Below are 24,389 nucleotides of genomic sequence, written 5' to 3'. Positions count from 1 at the left end.
GCTCTGTCCTATCACACCCTCTGGAAGTGCATTCCACGTGTCCACCACCCTTTGGGTGTAGAAGAATTTCTTAGCATTGGTTCTGAATCTGTCCCTTTTTAATTTTTTGAAAGTTTGAAGAATCTGTCCCTCTGCACTTTCTTTATGCCCTTCATGATCTTGTAAGTCTCTATCATGTCCCCTCTAAGTCTCCACTTTTTCAGGGAAAAAGCCCGTTTCTCTAGTCTTTCAGCATATGAAAGGTTTTCCATATTTTTTATCAATCGCGTCGCTCTTTTCTGAACCCTCTCGAGTAACGCCATATCCTTCTTAAGGTACGGCAACCAATATTGGACGCAGTACTCCAGATGCGGACGCACCATCGCCCGATACAACGGCAGGATAACCTCTCGTTCTGGCTGTAATATCTTTCTTGATAATACCTAGGATTCTATTTGCCTTCTTTGAGGCCGCTGTGCACTGTGCTGACAGCTTCATTGTCTTGTCCACTATTACCCCCAAGTCCTTTTCTAGGGTACTTTCACCCATTACCAGCCCTCCCATCGTGTAGCTGTACTTTGGGTTTCTGTTTCCCACATGCAAGACTTTACATTTCTCTACATTAAACTTCTTCTGCCATCTTGTCGCCCGCTTTTCTAGTTTGTTCAGGTCCCTTTGTAGATCTTCACAGTCCTCTTTTGTCCCAACTCCACTAAATAGTTTGGTGTCGTCTGCAAATTTTATTACTTCGCACTTCGTCCCTGTTTCTAGATCGTTTATAAATACATTGAACAGTAGCGGTCCGAGCACTGACCCCTGCGGAACACCACTCGTGACCTTCCTCCAGTCACCCTTACCCTTTGCTTCCTACCCGCCAACCAATTTTTGATCCATCTATGTACATCTCCTTCCACCCCATGGTTCTTCAATTTCCGTAGTAGGTGGTCATGGGGTACCTTGTCAAAGGCTTTTTGGAAATCTAAGTATACGATGTCTATGGGGTCCCCTGTATCCATTTGTTTGTTAATTCCTTCGAAGAAGTGCAATAAGTTCATTAGGCACAATCTTCCCTTGCAGAAGCCATGCTGGCTTGTTTTCATCAGTTTATTTCTTTCTAGATGCTCATCGATGTTGTTTTTTATCAGCGCTTCCGCCATCTTCCCCGGAACTGAAGTCAGACTTACCGGTCTGTAGTCCCCCGGGTCACCTTTCGATCCTTTTTTAAAGATGGGCGTAACATTTGCTATCTTCCAATCCTCCGGGATCACACCTGTATTCAGAAATAGGTTACAAACTAGAGAATGACACGGTGAAAAAATTGGTCCCCGTCACCGCCCCGTCCCCGTCTCACCATCCCCGTCACCGCCCCGTCCCCGTCTCACCATCCCCGTCACCGCCCCGTCCCCGTCTCACCATCCTCTTCACCGCCCCGTCACCGCCACTGCCACCCCATTCACCGCCCCGTCACCGCCACTGCAATCCCATTCACTTTTCTTTATTTACGTATAAAGGAAACATTCTTTAAAACTTTAAAACTTAGTTAAATATTAGTTAATAACTATACAAAAACAAAACACGCAGAGAAAAAATTAATTAATAAAAATTCTCAAAACTGACACATTTTGATCACTAAATTTAAAATAGTTATTTTTCATACAGTTTTTCAATCACTAATCTTCCACCACCCCTGGGGCTAGCAATGCAAAAACAAACACGACATGTACTTTAAATGCTGCCGTGATTAGCATAGTGACCGCGGCTACGGCTGCAAGTCTCCCCTCCCCCCAGCGATCACGGCAGAAGGGTACCCAACCCCTCCTGCCGGTCCTCCCAATGGCCTCCCCTAAGATCGCCGGCAGGAGGGTACCCAACCCCTCCTGCTGGACCCCCCCCCCAACGAACCCTCCCACCCCGGAACCCCCTTAGTCTTACTTTTCAAGTTGGACCGGACAGCTCCTCGCTCGTCTGGCCAGCAGGCCTGCCTCCGTCCAAATGAGGCGGGCCCGCCCCTACCCTGCCCAACCCACAGGATCCTAGGGCCTGATTGGTCTAGGCACCTAAAGCCACTCCCGCTATAGGAGGGGCCTTAGGTGCTTGGGCCAATCAGGCCCTAGGATCCTGTGGGTTAGGCAGGGGAGGGGAGGGGCGGGCCCACCTCATTTGGACGGAGGCAGGCCTGCTGGCCAGACGAGCGAGGAGCTGTCCGGTCCAACTTGAAAAGTAAGACTAAGGGGGTTCCGGGGTGGGAGGGTTCGTTGGGGGGGGGGTCCAGCAGGAGGGGTTGGGTACCCTCCTGCCGGCGATCTTAGGGGAGGCCATTGGGAGGCAGGGGAGGGGAGGGGAGGGGCGGGCCCGCCTCATTTGGACGGAGGCAGGCCTGCTGGCCAGACGAGCGAGGAGCTGTCCGGTCCAACTTGAAAAGTAAGACTAAGGGGGTTCCGGGGTGGGAGGGTTCGTTGGGGGGGGGGTCCAGCAGGAGGGGTTGGGTACCCTCCTGCCGGCGATCTTAGGGGAGGCCATTGGGAGGACCGGCAGGAGGGGTTGGGTACCCTTCTGCTGCGATTGTCGGGAAGGGTTGAAATGACAAATGAGGAGCACGGTGAAATAGCGGTTCCTAGAAGGGGGTACATTGGCCCGCGGGGACAAACCTGTTCACCGTTTCCGCGGTCGGTGAATGGCCTTGTCCCCGTCACCGCAGCGACTGCTAGTTTTCTTCCCCGTTTTCGGCGGTGACCCGCGGCTTAAATGCGGTGGCCGCGGGTAAACCGTCACCGTGTCATTCTCTATTACAAACCTGCTGTAGTAGTTCCGCTATTTCTTCCTTTAGTTCCTTCAAAACCCTAGGGTGGATTCCATCCGGGCCCAGAGATTTGTAATTTTTTAATCTATCTATCTGCCTATGTATGTCTTCGAGGCTTACCTCCATTGATGTTAATTTTTCTGCTTGATCTCCTGTGAAGATTTTTTCAGGTTCCGGCACATTGGATGTGTCCTCCTTTGTAAATACTGACGAAAAGAACATGTTTAGTCTATCCGCCACCTCTTTTTCCTCCTTCACCACTTCTTTTCTATCTCCGTCATCCAGCAGTCCCACCTCCTCCCCTAGCCGGCTGCTTCCCTTTAACATATCTGAAGAACGGTTTGAAATTTCTTGCTTCCCTGACTAGCCTCTCTTCATATTCTCTTTTTGCTTTTCTAACCACATGGTGACATTCTTTTTGATGCTTTCTGTGCTCTTTCCAGTTCTCCCCGGTTTTGTCTTTTTTTCCATTTCCGGAATAATAACCTATCGCTTTCTTCACTTCTTTGGTTATCCACGCCGGGTCTCTACTTCGGTTCTTTTTGCATCCTTTTCTAAATCTGGGGATGTACAGATTTTGTGCTTCACTCACCGTGTCCTTGAATAATGACCAGGCTTGCTCTATAGTCTGAGATTTCTTTGAGTTCTTCCTAAGTTTCTTTCTTACCATTACTTTCATCGCTTTGTAGTTTCCTTTCTTAAAGTTAAAAGTTGTCACTGCGGTTCTCTTCCCCTTCGATATCCCTACTTCAACTTTGAACTTGATCATGTTGTGATCGCTGTTTCCCAACGGTCTCACTACTTCCACTTCCTTTGCAGGTCCTCTTAGCCCATTGAGGATTAGGTCAAGAGTGGCATTACCTCTCGTCGGTTCTCCGACAAGCTGCTCCATGAAGCAGTCCTGTATAGCCTCCAGGAATCCGGTCTCCCTAGCACATTTAGAGTTTCCAAGACTCCAGTCTATCCCGGGATAGTTGAAGTCTCCCATAACAATCGTGTTACCACTTTTGCATTCTCGCATCATCTCGGTTTTCATTTCTTCGTCACTCGCTTAGGATTGCCCAGGTGGACGATAGTACAGGCCCATCTTTATCTCGGGCCCATTTCTTCCTGGTATTATAACCCATAGTAATTCCAATTTGTCAGTCGCGCCGCTTTGTCCACTCTGGTTGAGTGTATGTTATCCTTTATGTATAGGGCTATTCTTCCTCCTTTCTGACCTGACCTGTCTTCGCGATAGAGTTTGTACCCTGGCAGTACTATGTCCCATTTGTTTTCTTCATGTCACCATGTTTCAGAGACCCCAATGATGTCTAGGTTCTCATTCTTGGCCATGACTTCTAATTCTCCCATTTTGTTCCTTAGGCTCCTTGCATTAGTATACATGCAGTTTAAATCCTGGTGTTTTTTTGTCTTTGTTTTCATTTCCTGTGCTACGCTCTTCTTATCATCCTCATTTTGGACATACAAGTCTATACAGCAACTTAAGTACATTTTGGACAGTTCAAAGACTATACAGCAACTTAAGTACAAGAGAGTGCAGAAAGGAGGGGGAATATAAGAGGGTCACGGGGTAGTTTGCAATTAGAATTTCAGTTGAAGAGGAGGGTCTGTACTGCTTTCCATAAGGTCATCATAGAGTTCTGTAGTCTGATTTGTGGGGGGAGTTGGTTCCAGAGATGGGAGATGAAGTGGCTGTAGGAGCATTTGCGCATGGTTTCTGACAGGAGAGACCTTCCTGGGGGGGATGCATAGACGTCTCTCCTTTTCAGAGCGGAGGACACGGATGGGGGTGTACAGGGTTAGCTTGGATCCTATGTATGCTGGGGTGGTGGCGTAAATTCTTTTATGTGCTATCACCAGGGCCTTGAAAGCACAGTGTTGGTTGATCGGGAGCCAGTGCTCTGCGTTTGAGGGCTGTGGAGATAGGGTCATGGTAGTTGAGGTTGTATAGGAGGCGGATTGCTGCATTTTGTACGCGCTGGAGGTGTTTGAGATCTTTTTTGGCCATTCCATTAAATAGGGAGTTACAGTAATCCATCCTGGAGAAAACATAGGTGTAGAGGAGTTGGGCTAGGTCAGTTTTGGAGATTTCTCAGTTGGCGGAGGTAGTAGAAGGAGGTGGAGGCTATTTGAGATATGTGGGTGGACAGGGACAGGTGGCCGTCTAATGTTACTCCTAGGCTGTGTACCTGATCTGCTGTTGTTAGTGAGGTGGAATCCCATGATAGAGTTGGGCATGTGTATTTGGTACTTTTTTCCTAATCCATAAGAGTTAGGTTTTGGAGGCGTTCAGCTGTAGTTTGTTGTTTGACATCTAGGGTTTCATGTCAGAAAGGTAGAGTTGGGATGATTTGTTTTCACCTAGTGGGAGGAGCACCTGGATGTTATTGGTGTAAGAGTGAATTTTGATGTTGTACTTCTGGGCTATATCTAGGACAGTTCTGATGTAGAGGTTAAAAAGGAGGGGGGATAGAAGGGTGCCTTGGACAACACCGTATTTGATAGGTTTGGGGTTAGATTTGGTCAGCCCTAGTATTACTGTTTGGGTTCTTTAGTAAAGGAAGGAGGTGAACCACTGGAGGGCTAAGTCCTTGATTCCGAGGTCACAGAGTCTAGATAAGAGATGATGGTCGACAGTGCTAAAGGCAGCGCTGAGGTCAAGTAGGACCAGTAGGGCATCGCTGCCTTTGTCGAGTATTGACCAAGTGTCATCTATGATATCCAGGAGTACCGACTCTGTGCTGTGGCCTTTTCGGAAGCCAGATTGTGCGGGAGACAGGGCCACTTGTTCTTCTTTGAAAGGATGTAAGCGGCAGAGCACTACTCATTCTAGGAGTTTGGAGACAAATGGGAGGTTGGAGACTGGTCGGTAGTTGCAGGGTTCGTTGGGGTTGAGGGTGGGTTTCTTGAGTGTGGGTTTGATAATAGCCGACTTCCAGATGAGTGGTACTGTCCCCGTAGAGAGGGAGGAGTTAATGATGGGGAGGATAGATTCTGCCATGGTGTCTTCTCTGGATAGTAGGAGGCTGAATGGGCAGGGGTCAAGGATGGTGCCAGAGGGCTTGAGTTCTCTCAGGGTTTTGAGAACTTCAGTATGGGTGGCCATGTGAAATTGGGATAGGGTGGTAGAGGATGAAGTATTGGGGTTAGGTTGGGGGTATGCTGGTGGGGGGTTCGTGCTGGTGATGCTGTCAAGACTATTGCAGATGGTTTGTACCTTGGACTGGAAGAAATCCGAGAGAGCCTCACTATCAAGTTCAGTTGGATTGTTTTGGTTTTTTCCTTGGGCGTTGGTGAAGAGTTAGTTTGTAAGGGCGAACAGTTGTTTGGATCTAGCTGGGACTTTTTGTAGGATATGAGAGTAGTAGGCTTTCTCTGCTTCTAGGATGGTGGCTTTGTAGGTAGTGGCTGTGTTTTCCCAGTGAATTTTGGATTCTGAATTTGGGTGTTTGATTCAGGTTCTTTCTGCTTTTCTCAGTGATCTCTTTATGGATCGGAGGTTGCTGGTGTATCAAAGGGCAGGTGTTTTGTTGGTGGTTATTCGTGTTGTTTTTGTTTGAGCGAGGCTGTCATAGAGGGACTGGATTTTGGAGTGCCAAGTGGTGGCTGCTAGGTCAATTCAGAGTGGGTGTAGGTTTTGTTTAGATTGCGAATCTGTGGCCATGACTGTAGGGTTCACTGAGCTGGGGATTTGACGTTGGGTGGGATAGGGCCTTTCAACGGGGCTGGGGTAGTTTCATTTGGGAGTTGGAACTCAATGAGGTGGTGGTCTGACCATGGGACAGGTGTAGTGGTGCAGATTGTTTGTTGAGGCTATGCAGTCATGTCCCCATGGGTGAAGATTAAGTCTAAGGTGTTGCCTGCTGAGTGTGTGGGGGTGGTTACAGCTTGGTGGAATCCCAGGTTGGTGAGGGAGGAGAGGAAGCATGCGAGAGGAGGCAAGTGAAGGAGAGGCAAGAGAGGGAGAGGCACAAGGGAGAAGCGAGAAGAGAGGCACAAGAGAGAAGGGAGAAGGCAGGCAGCTTGGGGTAGCGGCGAGAGGAAGCTCTGCCCACCCCCACCACGTCAGAGGTAGCGTCAGCGCCCGGGCTCCCCCTTAAAAGGAGGCGAGCTGGAGCGCGAAGCACTACTCAGCCGCGAGAGCCGCATGTGAGAGGAGGCAAGTGAAGGAGAGGCAAGAGAGGGAGAGGCACAAGGGAGAAGCGGGAAGAGAGGTACAAGAGAGAAGGGAAAAGGCAGGCAGCTTGGGGTAGCGGCAAAAGGAAGCTCCGCCCACCCCCCACTGCATCAGAGGCAGCGTCAGCACCCGGGCTCCCCCTTAAAAGGAGGCGAGCCATAGCGTGAAGCACTACTCAGCCACGAGAGCCGGCAAGTGAAGGAGAGGCAAGAGAGGGAGAGGCACAAGGGAGAAGTGGGAAGAGAGGCACAAGAGAGAAGGGAGAAGGCAGGCAGCTTGAGGTAGTGGCGAGAGGAAGCTTCAAGAGGAAGCTCCGCCCACCCCCACCGCGTCAGAGGCAGCGGCAGCACCCGGGCTCCCCCTTAAAAGGAGGCGAGCCAACGGCATGTAGCCGTTCGGCACGCGGCAAAGACGCTCGCCTTAGCGAGAGCGCCTTTGCGAAGGGCCGAGTCACCAGCTCAAAGACACCTGGGAGGCAGCAAGGTAAGAACATAGCTAACACAACTGAACTACCAAGCTAGAAGGCAGACAACCGAACTAACAAGCTAGAAGGCAGACTATCAAGCTAGAAGGCCGACTGAGCTAACAAGCTAGAAGGCCGACTAACAAGCTAGAAGGCTGACAAACAAGCTAGAAGGCAGACAAACAAGCTAGAAGGCAGACAAACAAGCTAGAAGGCAGACAAACAAGCTAGAAGGCAGACAAACAAGCTAGAAGGCAGACAAACAAGCTAGAAGGCAGACTGAGCTAAAAAGCTAGAAGGCAGACCAACTAGCACACAGCTAGCGACAGAAAACACCAGCAGAGACACAAAGCCAGCAATAGACAGCGCCCAGCGGAAACACACAGCCATACTACCAAAGACAAGCTCAGGAATGGCAGGGAAGACTAGAAGCACTAAGATTGCAATCAAAATCAACGCTCCAGCTGCCGAAGAGATCCAGATGAAGACCACAGTCTCCATGCAGACCGAAGAGGACCCCCCCGATGGATGATGGAGGTCTCTGTGCAGACCGAAGCTAAGCCCCAGCTGAAGACATCGGTCTCTGTGCAGACAGAACACACCCAGCAACAGCCCAACGGAGACATCCTGCAAGAACTGACGAGCCTGAGGGAAGAAGTGCGGCGGCTAAGAAGTATCCGGGAGAGCGAGGCGTTCATCAATGAAATCCTCCAAGAACTGTCTGAAGACTCCGAGCAAGTGCACGAAGACAGGTCCATCTTCGAGACACCCGCACCGACCAGGTTTGCAGCATTGGAAGCAACAACTGGGGTACAAGAAGAGACTTGAGACGATGACACCTGGCAACTAGTCACCTCTGCAAGCAAACACAGAAGGTGGTCCTCCTCTTCGTTATCTTCATACATAGAAACATAGAAATGACGGCAGAAAAGGGCCACGGCCCATCCAGTCTGCCCACCCCAAGACCCACCCCCTATCTACCTCCATGAAGAGATCCGACATGCCTATCCCATCTTTTCTTAAAATCTTGCATGCTGCTGGCCTCAATTACCTGTTGTGGTAGACTATTCCAGTGATCAACCACCCTTTCGGTGAAGAAGTATTTTCTGATATCGCCATGAAATTTCTCATCCTTGATTTTCCATGGATGCCCTCTTGTCGCCATGGGTCCTTTAAGAAAAAAAGAGATCTTCTTCCACAGCAACTTCACACCGACACCACAAATCACCCTGAGCAACAGATTTCAACTCATACAAGAAGGACCCGCCAAAGGAACTCAGGAGGATATTCAGAAGGACATCCACGAGTCGACCCCAACTCAAGAAGCAACAAATCAGCACCCCCCCAAGAAGCACAGAGTGGTTGTCAATGGGGACTCTCTTCTGCGGGGAACCGAAGGACCGGTATGCAGACCAGATCTATAATCAAGAGAGGTCTGCTGTCTACCAGGAGCCAGGATCTGGGGTGTGACCACCTGCGTAGGAAAAATTATCAAGCCCCAAGACCACTACCCAATGCTCCTCATCCACATTGGGACAAACGACACAGCCAGGAACTCACCAGAGAAGATACTGGAAGACTTTAGAACCCTAGGGGAGAAGCTGAAGCAGATGGAAGCACAGGTGGTTTTCTCCTCCATCCTACCAGTAAGAAACAAGGGAAGAGCTAGAGAAGAACGGATCCAGAGGACAAACGAATGGCTACGGGGATGGTGCAAAGAAATGAACTTTGGCTTCTTGGACCACGGAGAAATACTGCAGGGACTAGATGGGCTACACCTAACCAAAAGAGGGAAGAACGTCCTGGGAAGACGTCTAGCTCACCTGCTCTGGAAAGCTTTAAATTAGGTGAGCTGGGGGAGAGGACCCACTCTCACACTAGTAGGGTAAGTAACTCCATCTTGAAGCATGAGGTAAGTAATTGTGCGAGTACTGATAGGGATATTGAAAGGGGCACAGGCAACACTAAGAGCGGCAAAGGCATGATTGAGGAGGACATTATCTAAGACAGAAAACACTCCATGCAAACAGAAAGAATGGACAGCCATGTACGCTAATGCCCGTAGCTTGGACAATAAAATTCTGGAACTGGAAACAGAAATAAAAAACGCCAACCTTGATGTGGTGGCGATATCAGAAACGTGGTTCTTGAAGTCCCACGGATGGGATATGGTTATACCAGGATATAACTTACTCTGTCACGACAGACAGGGCAAATCAGGAGGAGGAGTAGCTCTATACATTAGAGAGGACATCAAAGTTACTAAAATCACAGACAAAGTATACAGGAGACTCCCTCTGGGTGAACCTTGCCAGGGGCAACAACAAATGCCTGTATCTTGGTGTTGTGTATAGACCACCAAGACAAAAGGACGATGCAGACCAAGAACTAATTGAAGACATTGAGACCATCACACTGCGAGGAGACAATGCTGTTGGGAGACTTCAATATGCCTGATGTGGACTGGAACAAACTTTCCGCCACAACCAGCGGCAGCAAGAGGCTACTAACCTCCATATGAGGAGCACACCTCAAACAGATGGTGTTTGAACCCACCAGGGATCAGGCGATCCTGGACCTGCTGCTCACAGAGGTATCGGTGGGAGAAGCTTTGGCTTCCAGTGACCACAACACGGTGTGGTTCCACCTAAAGAAAGGAACCACTAGGTCAAATACCTCGACTAAGGTCCTAAATTTTAAAGAACTGACTTTCAGTGCATGGGGGACTATGTCTACAAAGCGCTGCAAAACCAGAGCACGACGGACAGTGTGGAGGTACTATGGTTGGCCCTGAAATCCACCCTGCAAGAAGCAACCAACATTTACATAAAAAACGCAAGCAAAAGGCGCAGAAAAAATAGACCACATTGGTTCTCTGCGGAGATCTCGGAACTAGTAAAGCAAAAGAAGAAAGCATTCATAACCTACAAACAATCGCAAAGGCTGGAAGCTAAAGAAACCTATCTGGTAAAATCTAGAAATGTTAAGACGGCAGTCAGGGAGGCTAAACTCCATATGGAGGAAAATATAGCAAGACAGGTTAAAAAAGGGGATAAATCATTTTTTAAGTACATTAGCGACAGGAAGAAGAACTCAAGTGGTATTGTGCGCCTAAAAAAACCTGATGGTAACTTTGTGGACTCGGATGTAGACAAAGCAGAACTACTCAATAACTACTTCTGCTCAGTCTTTACCCGCAAAGCGTCAGGATCTGGACCTCAGCTACAGACAAGAGGGTGCTTGGAGGACCCATTCCGGGACTTTGCATTTACCAAGGGCAATGTCTACCATGAGCTATCAAAGCTCAAAAGTGAGCAAAGCTATGGGCCCAAATAATCTACACCCCAGAGTGCTTCGGGAATTGAGAGATGTCCTAGCAGAACCGTTAACTGAGCTTTTTAATCTTTCCCTAAGCAAGGGAAAAGTTCCCTTGGACTGGAAAACTGCCAATGTTATTCCGCTCCATAAAAAGGGATACAGGTCAGAGGCCGAAAATTACAGACTGGTGAGTCTCACATCAATAGTATGTAAACTTATGGAAACATTGATCAAAAACAGATTGGACACGTTTCTGGATGACGAAAGACTAAGGGATCCCCACCAGCATGGCTTTACTAAGGGAAGGTCTTGTCAATCCAATCTGATAAACTTCTTTGACTGGGTGACAAAAAACTGGATAAGGGAGAGTCCCTGGACATCGTGTATTTAGACTTCAGTAAGGCTTTTGATAGTGTCCCACACCGGAGGTTATTGAACAAGATGAACGCGATGGGCCTTGGAGAAACACTAACAGCATGGGTAGAAGACTGGCTTAGCTGCAGACTTCAAAGGGTAATGGTGAACGGTACTCCCTCAAACACGTTGGAAGTGACCATTGGAGTACCGCAGGGCTCGGTCTTGGGCCCAATACTATTCAATATCTTTGTAAGGGATCTGCCTCAGGGACTTCGAGGCAAAATTATATTATTCGCTGATGATGCTAAACTATGCAACGTTGTGGGCAGTTCGGCAGAACCTAACGGCGCAACCATGCCCGACACCATGGAATAGGACCTACTTTTACTAGAACAATGGTCCAGTACTTGGCAACTGAATTGTAAAATGTAAGGTAATGCACCTTGGTAACGGAAATCCATGCAGAACGTACACCCTGAATGGTGAAAACCTAACAAGAACTGCAGCAGAACGGGACTTGGAAGTAATCATCCGGGATGATATGAAAGTTGCCAATCAGGTGGAGAAAGCATCAGCAAAGGCTAGACAAATGCTGGGATGCATTAGAAGAAGCTTTATCAGCCAAAAGCCTGAAGTTATACTGCCGTTATACAAATCCATGGTGAGACCTCACCTGGAGTACTGTGTTAAGTTTTGGAGGCCACATTATCAAAAAGATGTGAAGAGAATGGAGTCGATTCAGTGAATGGCCACTAGGATGGTTTCAGGACTCAAGGATCTCCCATATGAAGAATGTCTGAACTTATATTCTCTCGAAGAGCGCAGAGAAAGGGGGGACATGATAGAAACATTCAAATACGTCACGGGCCGCATTGAGGTGGAGGAAGAAATCTTTTATCCTATGGGTCCCACGGTGACAAGAAGGCACCCGCTAAAACTTAGGGGGGGGGGGAATATTTCATGGGGACACCAGGAAATACTTCTTCACCGAAAGGGTAATTGATCAGGTAGTTGAGGCCAGTACTACGCTCTACTTCAAGGAACAATGGGACCGTCTGGTGGGGTCGCTCCAGAGGAATGCTTAAAAGATGGATTCTCGAGGAGGGAGGGTTCTTGAGTGCGCAGACTTGTTGGGCCGTCGGCCCTTTTCTGCCATCATACTCTATGTTTTTATGTTTCATTCCTGAGGTGTTGGGGTAGTCTGGGAAGTTGGAGTCTCCCAGGATGGTCACATGTTTGTGTGAGATGGATAGCTCAGAGATGAATTTGAGGAGGGACTCTAGGGCATAATTTGCATAAGGTGTTAAACCAACCTCACTGTACACTCAGCCATGTGACTTTCACAAATTGGACACAATTCTCCTGCAGTCTGATAAACGACAGACAGAAACCCCTTTTTAGTTTTTAACTAAAAAGGATGACAGATAACTGCTGGTTTTAAATCCACTGTTCACAAACACTTCTATTCAAGCTTTCAGAAACCCACTCCCATGAAGGGTTTCATCTCTATCTTCAAGGATAATGCCTCCACTGAATCATATAAGCAGCATTGAAACCAAAACACTAGCTGTTTTTTTTTTCATTTGGCTTGACTTACCATCATTCAGGTTTCTACCAGCCATCTTTTGCTGCTGCACATAAATTTGAGCCCTGCCCATGTTTTGCCTAGACTTCACCTGTGTATCTAGATCCAGAAGTTTCCTCAATTTGAACCCTAGTGGGGAACTATAAACAAATATATACTATCCCCCTCTTTTATGAAACTGCGATAGAAGTTTCTAGCTTGGGTAGCCGCGCTGAATGGCCCACGCTCCTCCTGACGCTCATAGGAACTCAATGAGTGTTGGGAGCAGCGTGGGCCATTCAGCGCGGTTCCCCACGCTAGAAACTTAGAAACTGCTATTGAAGTTTCATAAAAGGATGCCTATATGAGATGTGTGTTTCTACAGAATAGCGCTGAGGCAGAATTTTGGCATTTATATGTGTATAGGTCATTAGTCTAATAATTTATGTACACAATCATGAGTAAATGTTAGTGAATTCTTTGAAGAATTAACTCCAATATAGGCAGTAAAGCAAACTAAAATGAGGTAATCATTTAAAAATCTCACCTGATTATTCTTTGCATAATTTTCTATATCCACATCCTGAATGGCAGGTTTGGCTTTGGATTTCTTGAATTTTGTCTTGCACCCTTCTTCCTGTCAAGAAATCAAAAATACATTATTTATGTGTATCAAGAATTGAAGAAGACTTAAAAGCAAGCTAAGTTCTGAAGGAATTTATTTTCTTTTTTTTTTTGACTTGAAAAAACTTTTATTAGAATTTTGAAAGTATACAAGCAAAATTGTGGATATCAATGACAATCAAACTCCACAGTATGTAGCAAAACAGAAGAACATCGCAAACAGAAATCACAAAAAAGCAATAACAAAGTACCATACAAAGAATAGATATCCCCTCCAATGAAACTCTAGTCCCCCCACCCCACCTCAATGAACTGAAACATCCTATGTGGACAACTCCCTGTTGTTCCTTCAGGTAGTCATCCCCATACCATCAATCCCCCCTAGTCCCCAGCATCCCCAGTAAACTATCAACCTTGTCCATAATGACAGTCCAAGTGCGAATAGATGAAAAGTAGTGCCCATGCCGCTTGGCAATAGAAAGTTCCATGGTACACATATGATGAAACTTCAGAGACCATTCCAAGATAGCTGGTGCCTCGGATCTCTTCCAATGACTGGCAATTAGACATTTAGCCGCTGCCAAATCCCAACAACGGAGTTTAGTTTGCCAAGTATATTCACACACATTGTTGAAGCCCAATAAACATTCCTTAGGTACTAACAGGAGCACAAGTTGTAACAATTGTGACAAACAACCAACCACACGTTTCCAAAAAATCTGCAAAGGAATACAATCCCAAACATGAAAAAAAGTTCCCAGAGCCACCCCACACCTCCAGCACAATGCAGAAGTCCCAGGATACATTTTATGCAACCGAGCTGGTGTATAATACCACCTAGTAAACACCTTGTATGCATTCTCCTGGATAAGAACACAAGAGGAGGCCTTACCCACTCCAATGCAAAGTTGAGTCCATTCCCTCTCCGAAAAGGAACATCCCAAATCCTGTTCCCATTTGTCTTTATATTTAGGATGGAAGGAAACAGAGCCCCGAAAGTATTGGTAGAGAACTGAAATGGGTTTAGGCAAACTTCTAAGTGTGTGAAGGAATTTATTTTCAAATTATGTTATTAGGAACCAAAGGGTCTAGTTCATCAAGAGTTTCCCCTCAGGCACTAAAAGCACTTGGACTAGATTTAGTTGCACCAAAAAAAAACACCTAACAGTTCTGTTTACTTCACTGCCATTAAGACCCTAGATGTCTTACTTTGACAGATAGCATAGCTAGGGATGCTGTGTTAAGGCCCAAAACTCAACAAGCACAATTTATAAGTACCTGTGTCAGCATCACCTTGGTATATCACTGCACTACTTGGGCCAGTAGGTAAAAAAACTAACCACAGTGAAATCACACAACTAGATGTTAGAAAAAATGGCACATTCCGGGAGGGGAGCTAGACTGGAGTGCTCATAAGAGATTAAAAAAAGGAGAAAGAAACAAACTCAGCAACTTCTATTAGACTTACTTGCGCCCAAATTATCTATACAAAATAAACCAACTCACAATCCTGCCTTCAAAAAAAAAAAAAAGCCAACCCTGGTTTAATGATAATTTGATCCTTCTACGTCGACAGGTCCGTTCTGCCGAAAACAAATGGCGCAAAACTCGTCATAACAATCATTTTCTATCTTACAGAGAAAAAGCCCTTCATTATAAAATAACTATTCAGCAGACAAAAAAAGATTATTATTCCAAACTCATTTCTTCTACCCGAAATACATCCACACTCTTTCGCATAGCTCAGTCCCTATCAAAATATTCAAAAAAAAAACTCTCCCCTCCCGAATCAACCTTACCATCAGCTGATCAACTTTCCAATTTTTTTGATTCCAAAGTCAAAACAATTAGAACAAATCTAGGACCTTCTCTACCTACGTTCTTATCCCCAACTAACGATAATCTTACTTCTCTATCTTTTAGTACTTTTTCCAATTTCAAAGTCCCTTCATTAACTCATCTTCACACTATTCTTCAAACTATTAACTCCCCTAACAATTTTATGGAATGCATTCCCCCACTATTGCTTAAAAAACATTTTTCTTTCTTTGGTCCCTTCCTACGAGAAATGATTTCCAAATCTTTCTCGGAATGCTCTGTTCCTATCGCATGGAAAACATCTTTAGTTTTTCCAAAACTCAAACAATATAATACAGATCCCTCCCTTCCTAAAAACTACCGTCCTATTGCTAACTTACCATTAATTTCCAAACTTACTGAAAAAATTATTCATTCCCAACTCTCAGAATTTTTTGACCAAACTCATGCCCTGCATCCATATCAAACCGGTTTTCGCACCTCTCATTCCACTGAACTATCACTACTTGGTCTTACTACAACCATACAATACTTTCATGATCACCTAAAATCTGTTATATTAATTTCTCTGGACTTATCAGCAGCCTTCGATACCATTGATCATTCCCTACTTTTGGCTAGACTTTCGGATTGTAATATCACAGGTCATGCTCTCCAATGGTTCATATCCTACTTTCACAACCGAAACTTTATAGTTTCTTCAAATAATCAAACTTCTTCTTCGGTAACTCAAACTTTCGGAGTACCCCAAGGTTCAATTCTGTCTCCTTTACTTTTTAATATCTTCTTATCCCCTCTTCTCTCTCTAGCCCAATCAATAGGATTTTCAATTTTCGCCTACGCTGACGATATACAGCTGCTCTATCCAATCAATACATCAAACCCTTCAGACATTATAGATCTAAATCTCAAATTAGATATTCTAAGTGATTGGCTCCATTCCAACAAACTTTCACTTAATATCGAAAAATCCTGTGGTCTTCTTCTCCCGATTAAAACTTCAGAATCACTACCAGGAACCATCTACATTAAATCTATCCCAATACTCATGAAAAATCAAATAAAATTATTAGGTGTCATCTTCGATAGTACGCTTTCTTATCATGACCACATAAGTTCTGTTGTTAAAACCTGCTTCTTCAAATTACGAATCATACGCTCTCTCAGTTCTATTCTAAATACAGATTCAATTAATATTCTAATCCACTCATTAGTCATTTCACATTTAGACTATTGTAATTCCCTTCTTAATGGTCTGCCCCAAAAGGAAATTCGACGCTTACAACTCATACAACACACAGCAATCAAATTAATTCATAAAAAAGGCAAATTCGAACATGTCACTCCTCTCCTTAAGGAGGCTCACTGGCTCCCGATCACTCACCGTATAACATATAAAATTATTCTCCTCTCTTTCAAAATTAAAAACTCTCACTTACCTTCATTTCTTGACAAATTATTAATACCTCAAAGTTCACCTCGTTCTTTAAGATCTACAGATCAAAAACTTCTTTATATACCATCATTAAAAGAATCTTACTACACTAGAAAAACTAATTTCGCAATAACAGCACCCACCCTATGGAACTCTCTCCCCCAATATATTCGCGATGAACTTCAACTACCAAAATTTAAGGTCAATCTCAAAACTTTCCTTTTTCAAGATGCGTACGATAAATCCTAATCTTAAAATAAAAAGTTAATTTTTTTTTTTTTTTTTTTATTATACCCCCACCCCTTATGTGTCATCCCCTTTTCCCTCTATATCCCTTTTTTTTTTCTTCTATAATTATGTAACTTTTTCCCACCTCCCCATTTTTCCTCACTTTCCAGTTTGTCTGTAAATGTCATACGTGTTCACTCTATCTACTCTTTTCACTCTTTTATTTCTCTCTATTCTATATTAAATTCTTTTTATTTAATTATTATATTATTGTAAACCGGTCAGATATTCATTTTATGATCGGGTTATTAAAAACTAATAAACTTGGAAACTTGGAAAGACAAGCAGTAACGCCGAGAGACCTGAGAGAGCCTATAAATTTATCAGCAAGTAATTTATTGAAAACATGCAACTCCAATAGCCTGAAACAAGCATGTTTCAGCTACGTAAGGGTCCATAATTCATGAACTGCAGGAACAGCAGGACAACTGCTGTAAAGTAACCTGCAGATTTTATAACAGATTGGCTGCTGTTTTTCCTTTCAGCAGTAAAAGAAAGGAACACCAGCTTACTCAGTGTCTGTTTTGACATTAACAATGTTGCACATTCTGATCTATTTAACTGCTTATATTTTCTAGCCTACTGATATTATTGACAGCTCTGTCTACAATCTGCTTTGTTGTCCTGGTACTGTAGAAAGGAAAAGGCAATCAATCTTTTAGGCAGATATCACAGCTGTTTATAGTGTTTTGACAACTTTTTTTTCAGTAACATTTATAGATTTTTTTTTTTGCTTGGAACGAAAGATTAGGTTCTTACCTTTGCTAATCCTCTTTCTTGTAACTCCACTCTTTTATTCTGGGACCAGTCGGTTACTTCTGTCTACTTGCCAGAACTTTGTAGGAAGCCTCAAATTTCAGAGACTTAAACCTCTTACCTCATCACTGGCCCTCTAGGAATCAGTTAGTCTTAAAGCAGCCATGAACATCTGTAAAGAATAAGAACAAGAGAGAGGGGAACGGGGATACTCCCCCGACAAGTAAGTCTATTCTGCTCATATCAACGAATGTAAAAACAGCAATAATGAAAAATAAGAGAACTGGGTCAATAAACATTAGAAACTTGAACAACATAAACAGTGCTATAAGGAGACACAGCCTGCATTGAGGGTCCCCCCCAAAAACCAAGTGCTAAACCCATTCTGATAATCAAGTAAATGCACTATTTTAGAATCAAGGTAGCTTAACATTCAAACTCACAATTAAAGCCAGAATCAAATTTTTCCCAGCTACATCAGCAACCTTTATTAAGACTTATCAGACCCTCAGCGCCACCATAATTCTAAGCTTTACGTGTCAGCTCATCACTGGGTCTATTATTACTTTCTCTTAACTAGAGCTTAATATTATAACTTCCACTCTATTTATTATATACTCTTCATTTATCAGCTAATACTTAGCTTGAGCTTGTGATTAGATATTCTTGGCTAAAGATGTCAGTGCCATTTAGGGATGTCAAAGCCGACATGTTTCGCCTAAATCGCTTTTTCAAGGCTCCATCCCTATTCCCTACCGACAACCACTGTAACCGCCAATTCTCTACAGCGGTTACAGTGGTTGTCGGTAGGGAATAGGGATGGAGCCTTGAAAAAGCGATTTAGGCAAAACATGTCGGCTTTGACATCTCTAAATGGCGCTGACATCTTTAGCCAAGAATATCTAATCACAAGCTCAAGCTAAGTATTCGCTGATAAATGAAGAGTATATAATAAATAGAGTGGAAGTTATAATATTAAGCTCTAGTTAAGAGAAAGTAATAATAGACCCAGTGATGAGCTGACATGTAAAGCTTAGAACTATTAGAAGTTTGAGTTCTGAGTGGTGGCGCTGAGGGTCTGATAAGACTTAATAAAGGTTGCTGATGTAGCTGGGAAAAATTTGATTCTGGCTTTAATTGTGAAACCCATTCTGATGGCACTCTTATAAAGGCTAGTCAGAAAACAAAAATCCAGCTTACCAGAACTTGGAAACATAGACAATCGGTGAATCAGCAAGTTATAGGGCGGGTTCCTTGAATAAAGTGTGGATTTACAAGAAAGAAGATTAGCAAAGGTAAGAACCTAATCTTTCGTTCTTGTACAATCCCACTTTATTCCGGGACCAGTGGGATGTGACAGAGCAGTCCTGGAGAATCAGGGTGAGATTGATGAGCCTGCTGCCAAACAGAGGCACCAAAAGCAACATCAATCCTGTAAAACTTGGTGAATGTATGCAAGGAGGACCTGGTAGCAGCCCTGCATATCTTGTTCAAAGAGACAGCCAATGATTCTGACCAAGAGGATGAAACACCTCTGGTAGAATCAGCCCGCTCCGCGAAGGGGGGCTTCTTTCCGGCCACCACGTAAGCTGCGGAAATGGCCATATGGATCCATCTGGAAATGATGGCCTTAGAAGCTGGCCTACCCTTGCAGGCAGGACCCACCAGAATGAACAAATGGTCAGAGATGCGTAATTTGTTTGTGACCTCCAGGTACCACAACAATAGCTTGTGCACGACCAAGGAACACAGTACCTGGTCCTGTTTCCTCGAGCTGGAGGAAGCATAAACAGGAAGCCGGACTTCCTGATTCACATGGAAAATGGAAACCACTTTTGGAAGAAAATAAGGAACAGTGAGCAGCAACTGGAATCCGTAATACGCAGAAAAGGATCCTGACAGGAGAGAGCCTGAAGCTCCGAAACCCTACAGCTGAGGTAATGGTCACCAGAAAGACTGTCTTGATTGTAAGATCCATAAGGGACACCTACTCCAGAGGCTCATATGGCAGATGAGCCAGAGAGCAGAGAACCAGGTTAAGATTCCAAGTTTGTCAGGGAAGGCACAAAGGAGGCCGAAGCCTCAGAGCGTCCCACAGAAAGCAGGTTACATCCGGATGAGATGCCACAGAGCCCCTCAGAGAAGGAGGGCCCATACAAGAAGCCCAGCAACCTGCACCCTGAGAGAAGCTACCACTAGGCCCTTCTTCTGGCCATCCTGCAGAAATTCCAGAACATGAGGAACCGACGGAACAGACGGGTCCACCTGTCTCAAGAGGCACCAGTCCTGATAACATCTCCAAGCCTTTGCATAGGCAGCCACTGTGGATTTCTTTTTGCTGTCCATTACTTGTGACTCAGTTTTCAGGGACATTTTCTTACTGTATTTACTCGAATATAAGTTGATCTGAATATAAGTCGAGACCCCCCTTCCCCCCCCCAAAAAGGAGGAAAATGGTTGACTCGAATATAAGTCAGGCGGCTTAATATTCGAGTGTCCTGCCCTGTCAGGCACTGCACCCAGCCCCTCTCTGCAAAGCTTAGCACCCAGCCCCCTTCCCTCCATCCCTCCCCTGTCAGGCACTGCACCCAGCACCCTTCCTTCCTCCCCTCCCCCGTCAGGCTCTTCATCCAGCACCCTTCCTTCCTCCCCTCCCCTGCCAGACTCTGCACCAAGCACCCTTCCCTCCTCCCTTCCCCTGTCATGCACTGCACCCAGCACCCTTCCTTCCTCTCCTGTCAAGCTCTTCATCCAGCACCCTTCCTTCCTCCCCTCACAGCTGAAGAATCACAGCTGAAGAATAGCCCCGGCTAGTTAAGTTTGAGCGCTCAATAGTCATGCCATAAGACCAAAGCGGTCTGGATCCTGCAGCGCAATTGGGCCCGGCATGAGGAGGTGAGGGTGACATACCACAGCTGCCTTGGCCAATCAGGTGTGACAAAAATCACCTCACCTCTGTGGGCTGCTATCTGTCTCAGGCCTTCACGCTCCTGCTGGGCACTGAGCCGATCGCTGAATGGCTGCCCAGAGTTCTCATGGGACTCATGAGAACTTGTGGCAGCTATTCAGCGAGCAGCTCAGCACCGGGCATAAGTGAAAAAGCTCGCTCCAGCCCCGTGAACTGGGCCATAAGAACTTGAGGCGGCCATTCAGGGAGGGGCTCAGTGCAGGGCAGGAGTGTGGAAAGCTTGCTCCTGCCCGGTACACCGCTGGACCACTAGGGATTCAAAAAGGTACTGGGGGGAGGTAAAAAAAATTGGCACAGTCAGCCGGAACAGGAGATGGGAGGGATCCTTCCTATCTTGGCCCACCTACCCCACCAGGCCATATGGCAGGCCCGCCGAAGGCCTGCAACAAGTCCGGGAGAGGGGAGGATGGGCGATGACCCAAATATAAGGCACCCATTTTTGGTCCATTTTTTTGGCCCAAAAATCTTGTCTTATTCAAGTACTAGCTGATGGCCCGGCGTTGCACGGGTATTTAATTATAGCAATAACACTGTAAATGGATTCAAATAAAGATACTTTATAGTGGTGAATGAAATTATTTTTTTAACAGCTTTATAAAAAGTACAATATTCAAATTATAATGTGAAATATTTGACAAAATGAATACAATACAACTAACACAAAACTTGATTATAAACAACATTTTTAGTTTCACCTCCAGGAGCAAGAACATATAAATTCTTGGGTGAACCCACCCTTGATCAAGCAACATAGAGTTGTCCATGGGAAAAACAGGGGGATCTTAAATCCACTCCACAGTATGTAATAGTCTGTCCCTGTGATTTGTTGATTGTGATAGAGAATGCAAGTCTCACTGGAATTTGCAATCTTGTAAACTGAAAAGGAAGATCTGTTGGAATAAGTGGCATCCAAAAGTTTCAGTATTGATTTTAAACAACTCAATATGTGGAAACTCAGGTTGAAAAGAAACTCCATGCAGTTTTTTCCCGGTTCAGAATGGAACCTGTGTTCCTAGTTCAGCATATGTGAGTACTCATGTAATGTAATAACATTATGAACTGGGGTGCATGAAGGAAACAGTTACAAACACAGTTAGAACATACAAACTCTATATGTATGGTGTCCGTGGTAGAATAGAAACGATGTCGTTTGTCCATGTGGGGACAAACGACACTGCAAGGAACACCCCGGAGAACATCACCAGAGACTTTAGAGCCCTGGGCGAGAGGCTGAAGCAGACCGGAGCGCAGGTGGTCTTCTCCTCTATCCTCCCAGTTAGAGGCAAGGGGATAGCCAGGGACGAGCGTATCCTGAGGACTAACGAGTGGTTACAGGGATGGTGCCGGGATATGAACTTCGGATTCCTGAACCATGGAGAGGCACTACAGGGACTTCAGGGACCAGATGGACTCCATCTGACCAGTAGAGGTAAGTATGTCTTCGGACACCGACTAGCCCGCCTGCTTCGCAGGGCTTTAAACTAGGTAAGTCGGGGGAGGGTACCCACTCACATACCAACGCAGTAAGGAACTATCCTGATGAGATGAGTCAAAGCTCTGAGGTAAGTACCCACACTGCAAACAGTTCTCTAGGGGTCACACCAACTCACGTAGAAAAAGAAAAAGTATCAAAGGGATTTAGCAAACATAAAGAGTGGAGGGCTATGTATGTTAATGCACACAGTTTAGGTAATAAACTTCTAGAATTAGAGACTGAAATAAGGAATGCTGACCTAGACGTGGCGGCGATATCCGAAACTTGGCTAACGGACTCTCATGGGTGGGATATGGCTATACCGGGTTACAACTTACTTCGTCGGGACAGAGAGGGCAAGTTAGGTGGGGGGGTAGCATTATATATTAAAGAGGACATCAAAACCACCAGGATTACAGATGTCAAATACACAGGGGAATCCCTCTGGGTAAACCTGGCAAGAGGCAGAGAAAAGTGCCTGTATCTTGGTGTGGTATACAGACCCCCTAGACAACTGGATGACATGGACACAGACCTAATTGAAGACATTGAGAATATCACTCTAAGGGGAGACACTGTACTACTTGGGGACTTCAATATGCCTGATACAGACTGGGGCACACTTTCAGCGACAACCAGCGCTAGTAGGAGGCTATTAAACTCCATAAAGGGAGCCCGTCTCAAACAAATGGTGATGGAGCCCACTAGGGCCCAGGCGATCCTCGACCTGGTACTCACCAATGGGGAAAGCGTTTCAGAGGTCTCAGTAGGAGATACGCTAGCCTCCAGTGACCACAACATAGTATGGTTCAACCTTAGGAAAGGCTTCCCTAGATCAAACACGAAAACAAAGGTACTCCATTTCCGCGGCACAGACTTCGCACGCATGGGAGATTTTGTCCATCGGACGCTGCAGGACCAAGTGGAGACCGATGATGTAGAAGCTAAGTGGTTAACACTGAAATCAACCATACATGAAGCAACTAGCCGCTTCATAAAATCAGTAAATAAACGACAAAGAAACAATAAACCCCAATGGTTCACCGCAGAGATCTCACACCTTGTTAAGGAGAAGAAAAAAGCATTTCTTTCCTACAAGCGTACGGAAACAAGAGAAGCCATCATGGAATATAGGACCAGATCTACAGCGGTCAAAACAGCAATTAGGGAGGCCAAACTTCGTGTGGAAGAAACTCTAGCAAAGAACATTAAGAAGGGGGACAAATCCTTCTTCAGGTATATTAGTGATAGGAAAAAGAACACAGACGGGATAGTACGCCTTAGCAAACCGGATGGGAATTACGTGGAAGCAGATTCAGATAAAGCCGAACTACTGAACGAATACTTCTGCTCTGTCTTCACTTGCGAGGCACCAGGACACGGTCCTCAGTTAGAGGCTAAGTCAAGTGCGAACGACCCGTTTCAGAATTTTGAGTTCACACCAGGTGAAGTTTACAGTGAACTGTCAAGACTAAAGGTAAATAAAGCCATGGGACCAGACAATCTGCACCCAAGAGTGCTCAAAGAGTTGTGCGATGTCCTGGCGATACCGCTAGCTGCACTCTTCAATCTCTCCCTAAGCACGGGGAGAGTACCCTTGGACTGGAAAACAGCCAACGTCATTCCTCTACACAAAAAGGGTTGCAGGGCAGAGGCTGCGAATTACAGGCCGGTGAGTCTCACATCAATAGTGTGTAAACTCATGGAAACTTTAATTAAACGCAAATTAGACACGATTCTGTCTGAGGGAAATCTACGGGATCCCAATCAACATGGATTCACCGGGGGTAGGTCCTGCCAATCTAATCTCATCAGCTTCTTTGACTGGGTGACAAGGAAGCTAGACTTGGGAGAGTCTATGGACATCGTGTACCTGGATTTCAGTAAAGCATTTGATAGCATCCCACACCGCAGGCTGTTGAGCAAAATGAAATCGATGGGGTTAGGAGAAACACTAACAACTTGGGTCAATGATTGGCTAAGTGGAAGACTTCAAAGGGTAATGGTTAACGGTACCCTCTCTAAAACATCGGAGATGACCAGCGGAGTACTGCAGGGTTCAGTCCTGGGCCCACTCCTTTTCAACATATTCATAGGGGATCTGACTCAGGTGCTTCAGGGTAAAATAACATTATTCGCCGACGACGCTAAACTATGCAATATAGTAAGGGAATGTACTTTACAGGATAGTATGGCACAGGACCTGCTTACATTGGAAAGATGGTCCTCGACCTGGCAGTTGGGCTTTAACGCCGGGAAATGTAAGGTTATGCACCTCGGTAGCGGTAATCCATGCAGAAATTACACCTTGAATGGAGAAACTTTAACTTGTACTTCGGCGGAACGAGACCTAGGAGTAATCATC

General features: G+C 45.4%; 1 protein-coding gene across 15 annotated transcripts in view; it reads right to left on the bottom strand.

Moving 5' to 3' along the window:
• The window catches only part of C2H18orf63 (chromosome 2 C18orf63 homolog), a 142,654-nt gene that overhangs the window by 3,787 nt on the left and 114,478 nt on the right, over positions 1–24,389 (bottom strand). For all 15 annotated transcript variants that reach the window (XM_033934300.1, XM_033934299.1, XM_033934302.1 and 12 more), the window contains one exon: positions 13,209–13,298. In XM_033934300.1, coding sequence (XP_033790191.1) covers positions 13,209–13,298 — 90 coding nt within the window. The remainder of the gene's footprint in view (positions 1–13,208; positions 13,299–24,389) is intronic.

This window comes from Geotrypetes seraphini, chromosome 2 (genome assembly GCF_902459505.1).
Source record: "Geotrypetes seraphini chromosome 2, aGeoSer1.1, whole genome shotgun sequence".
NCBI classification, from domain to species: Eukaryota; Metazoa; Chordata; class Amphibia; order Gymnophiona; family Dermophiidae; genus Geotrypetes; species Geotrypetes seraphini.
This window is presented reverse-complemented; position numbering and strand designations above follow the sequence as displayed.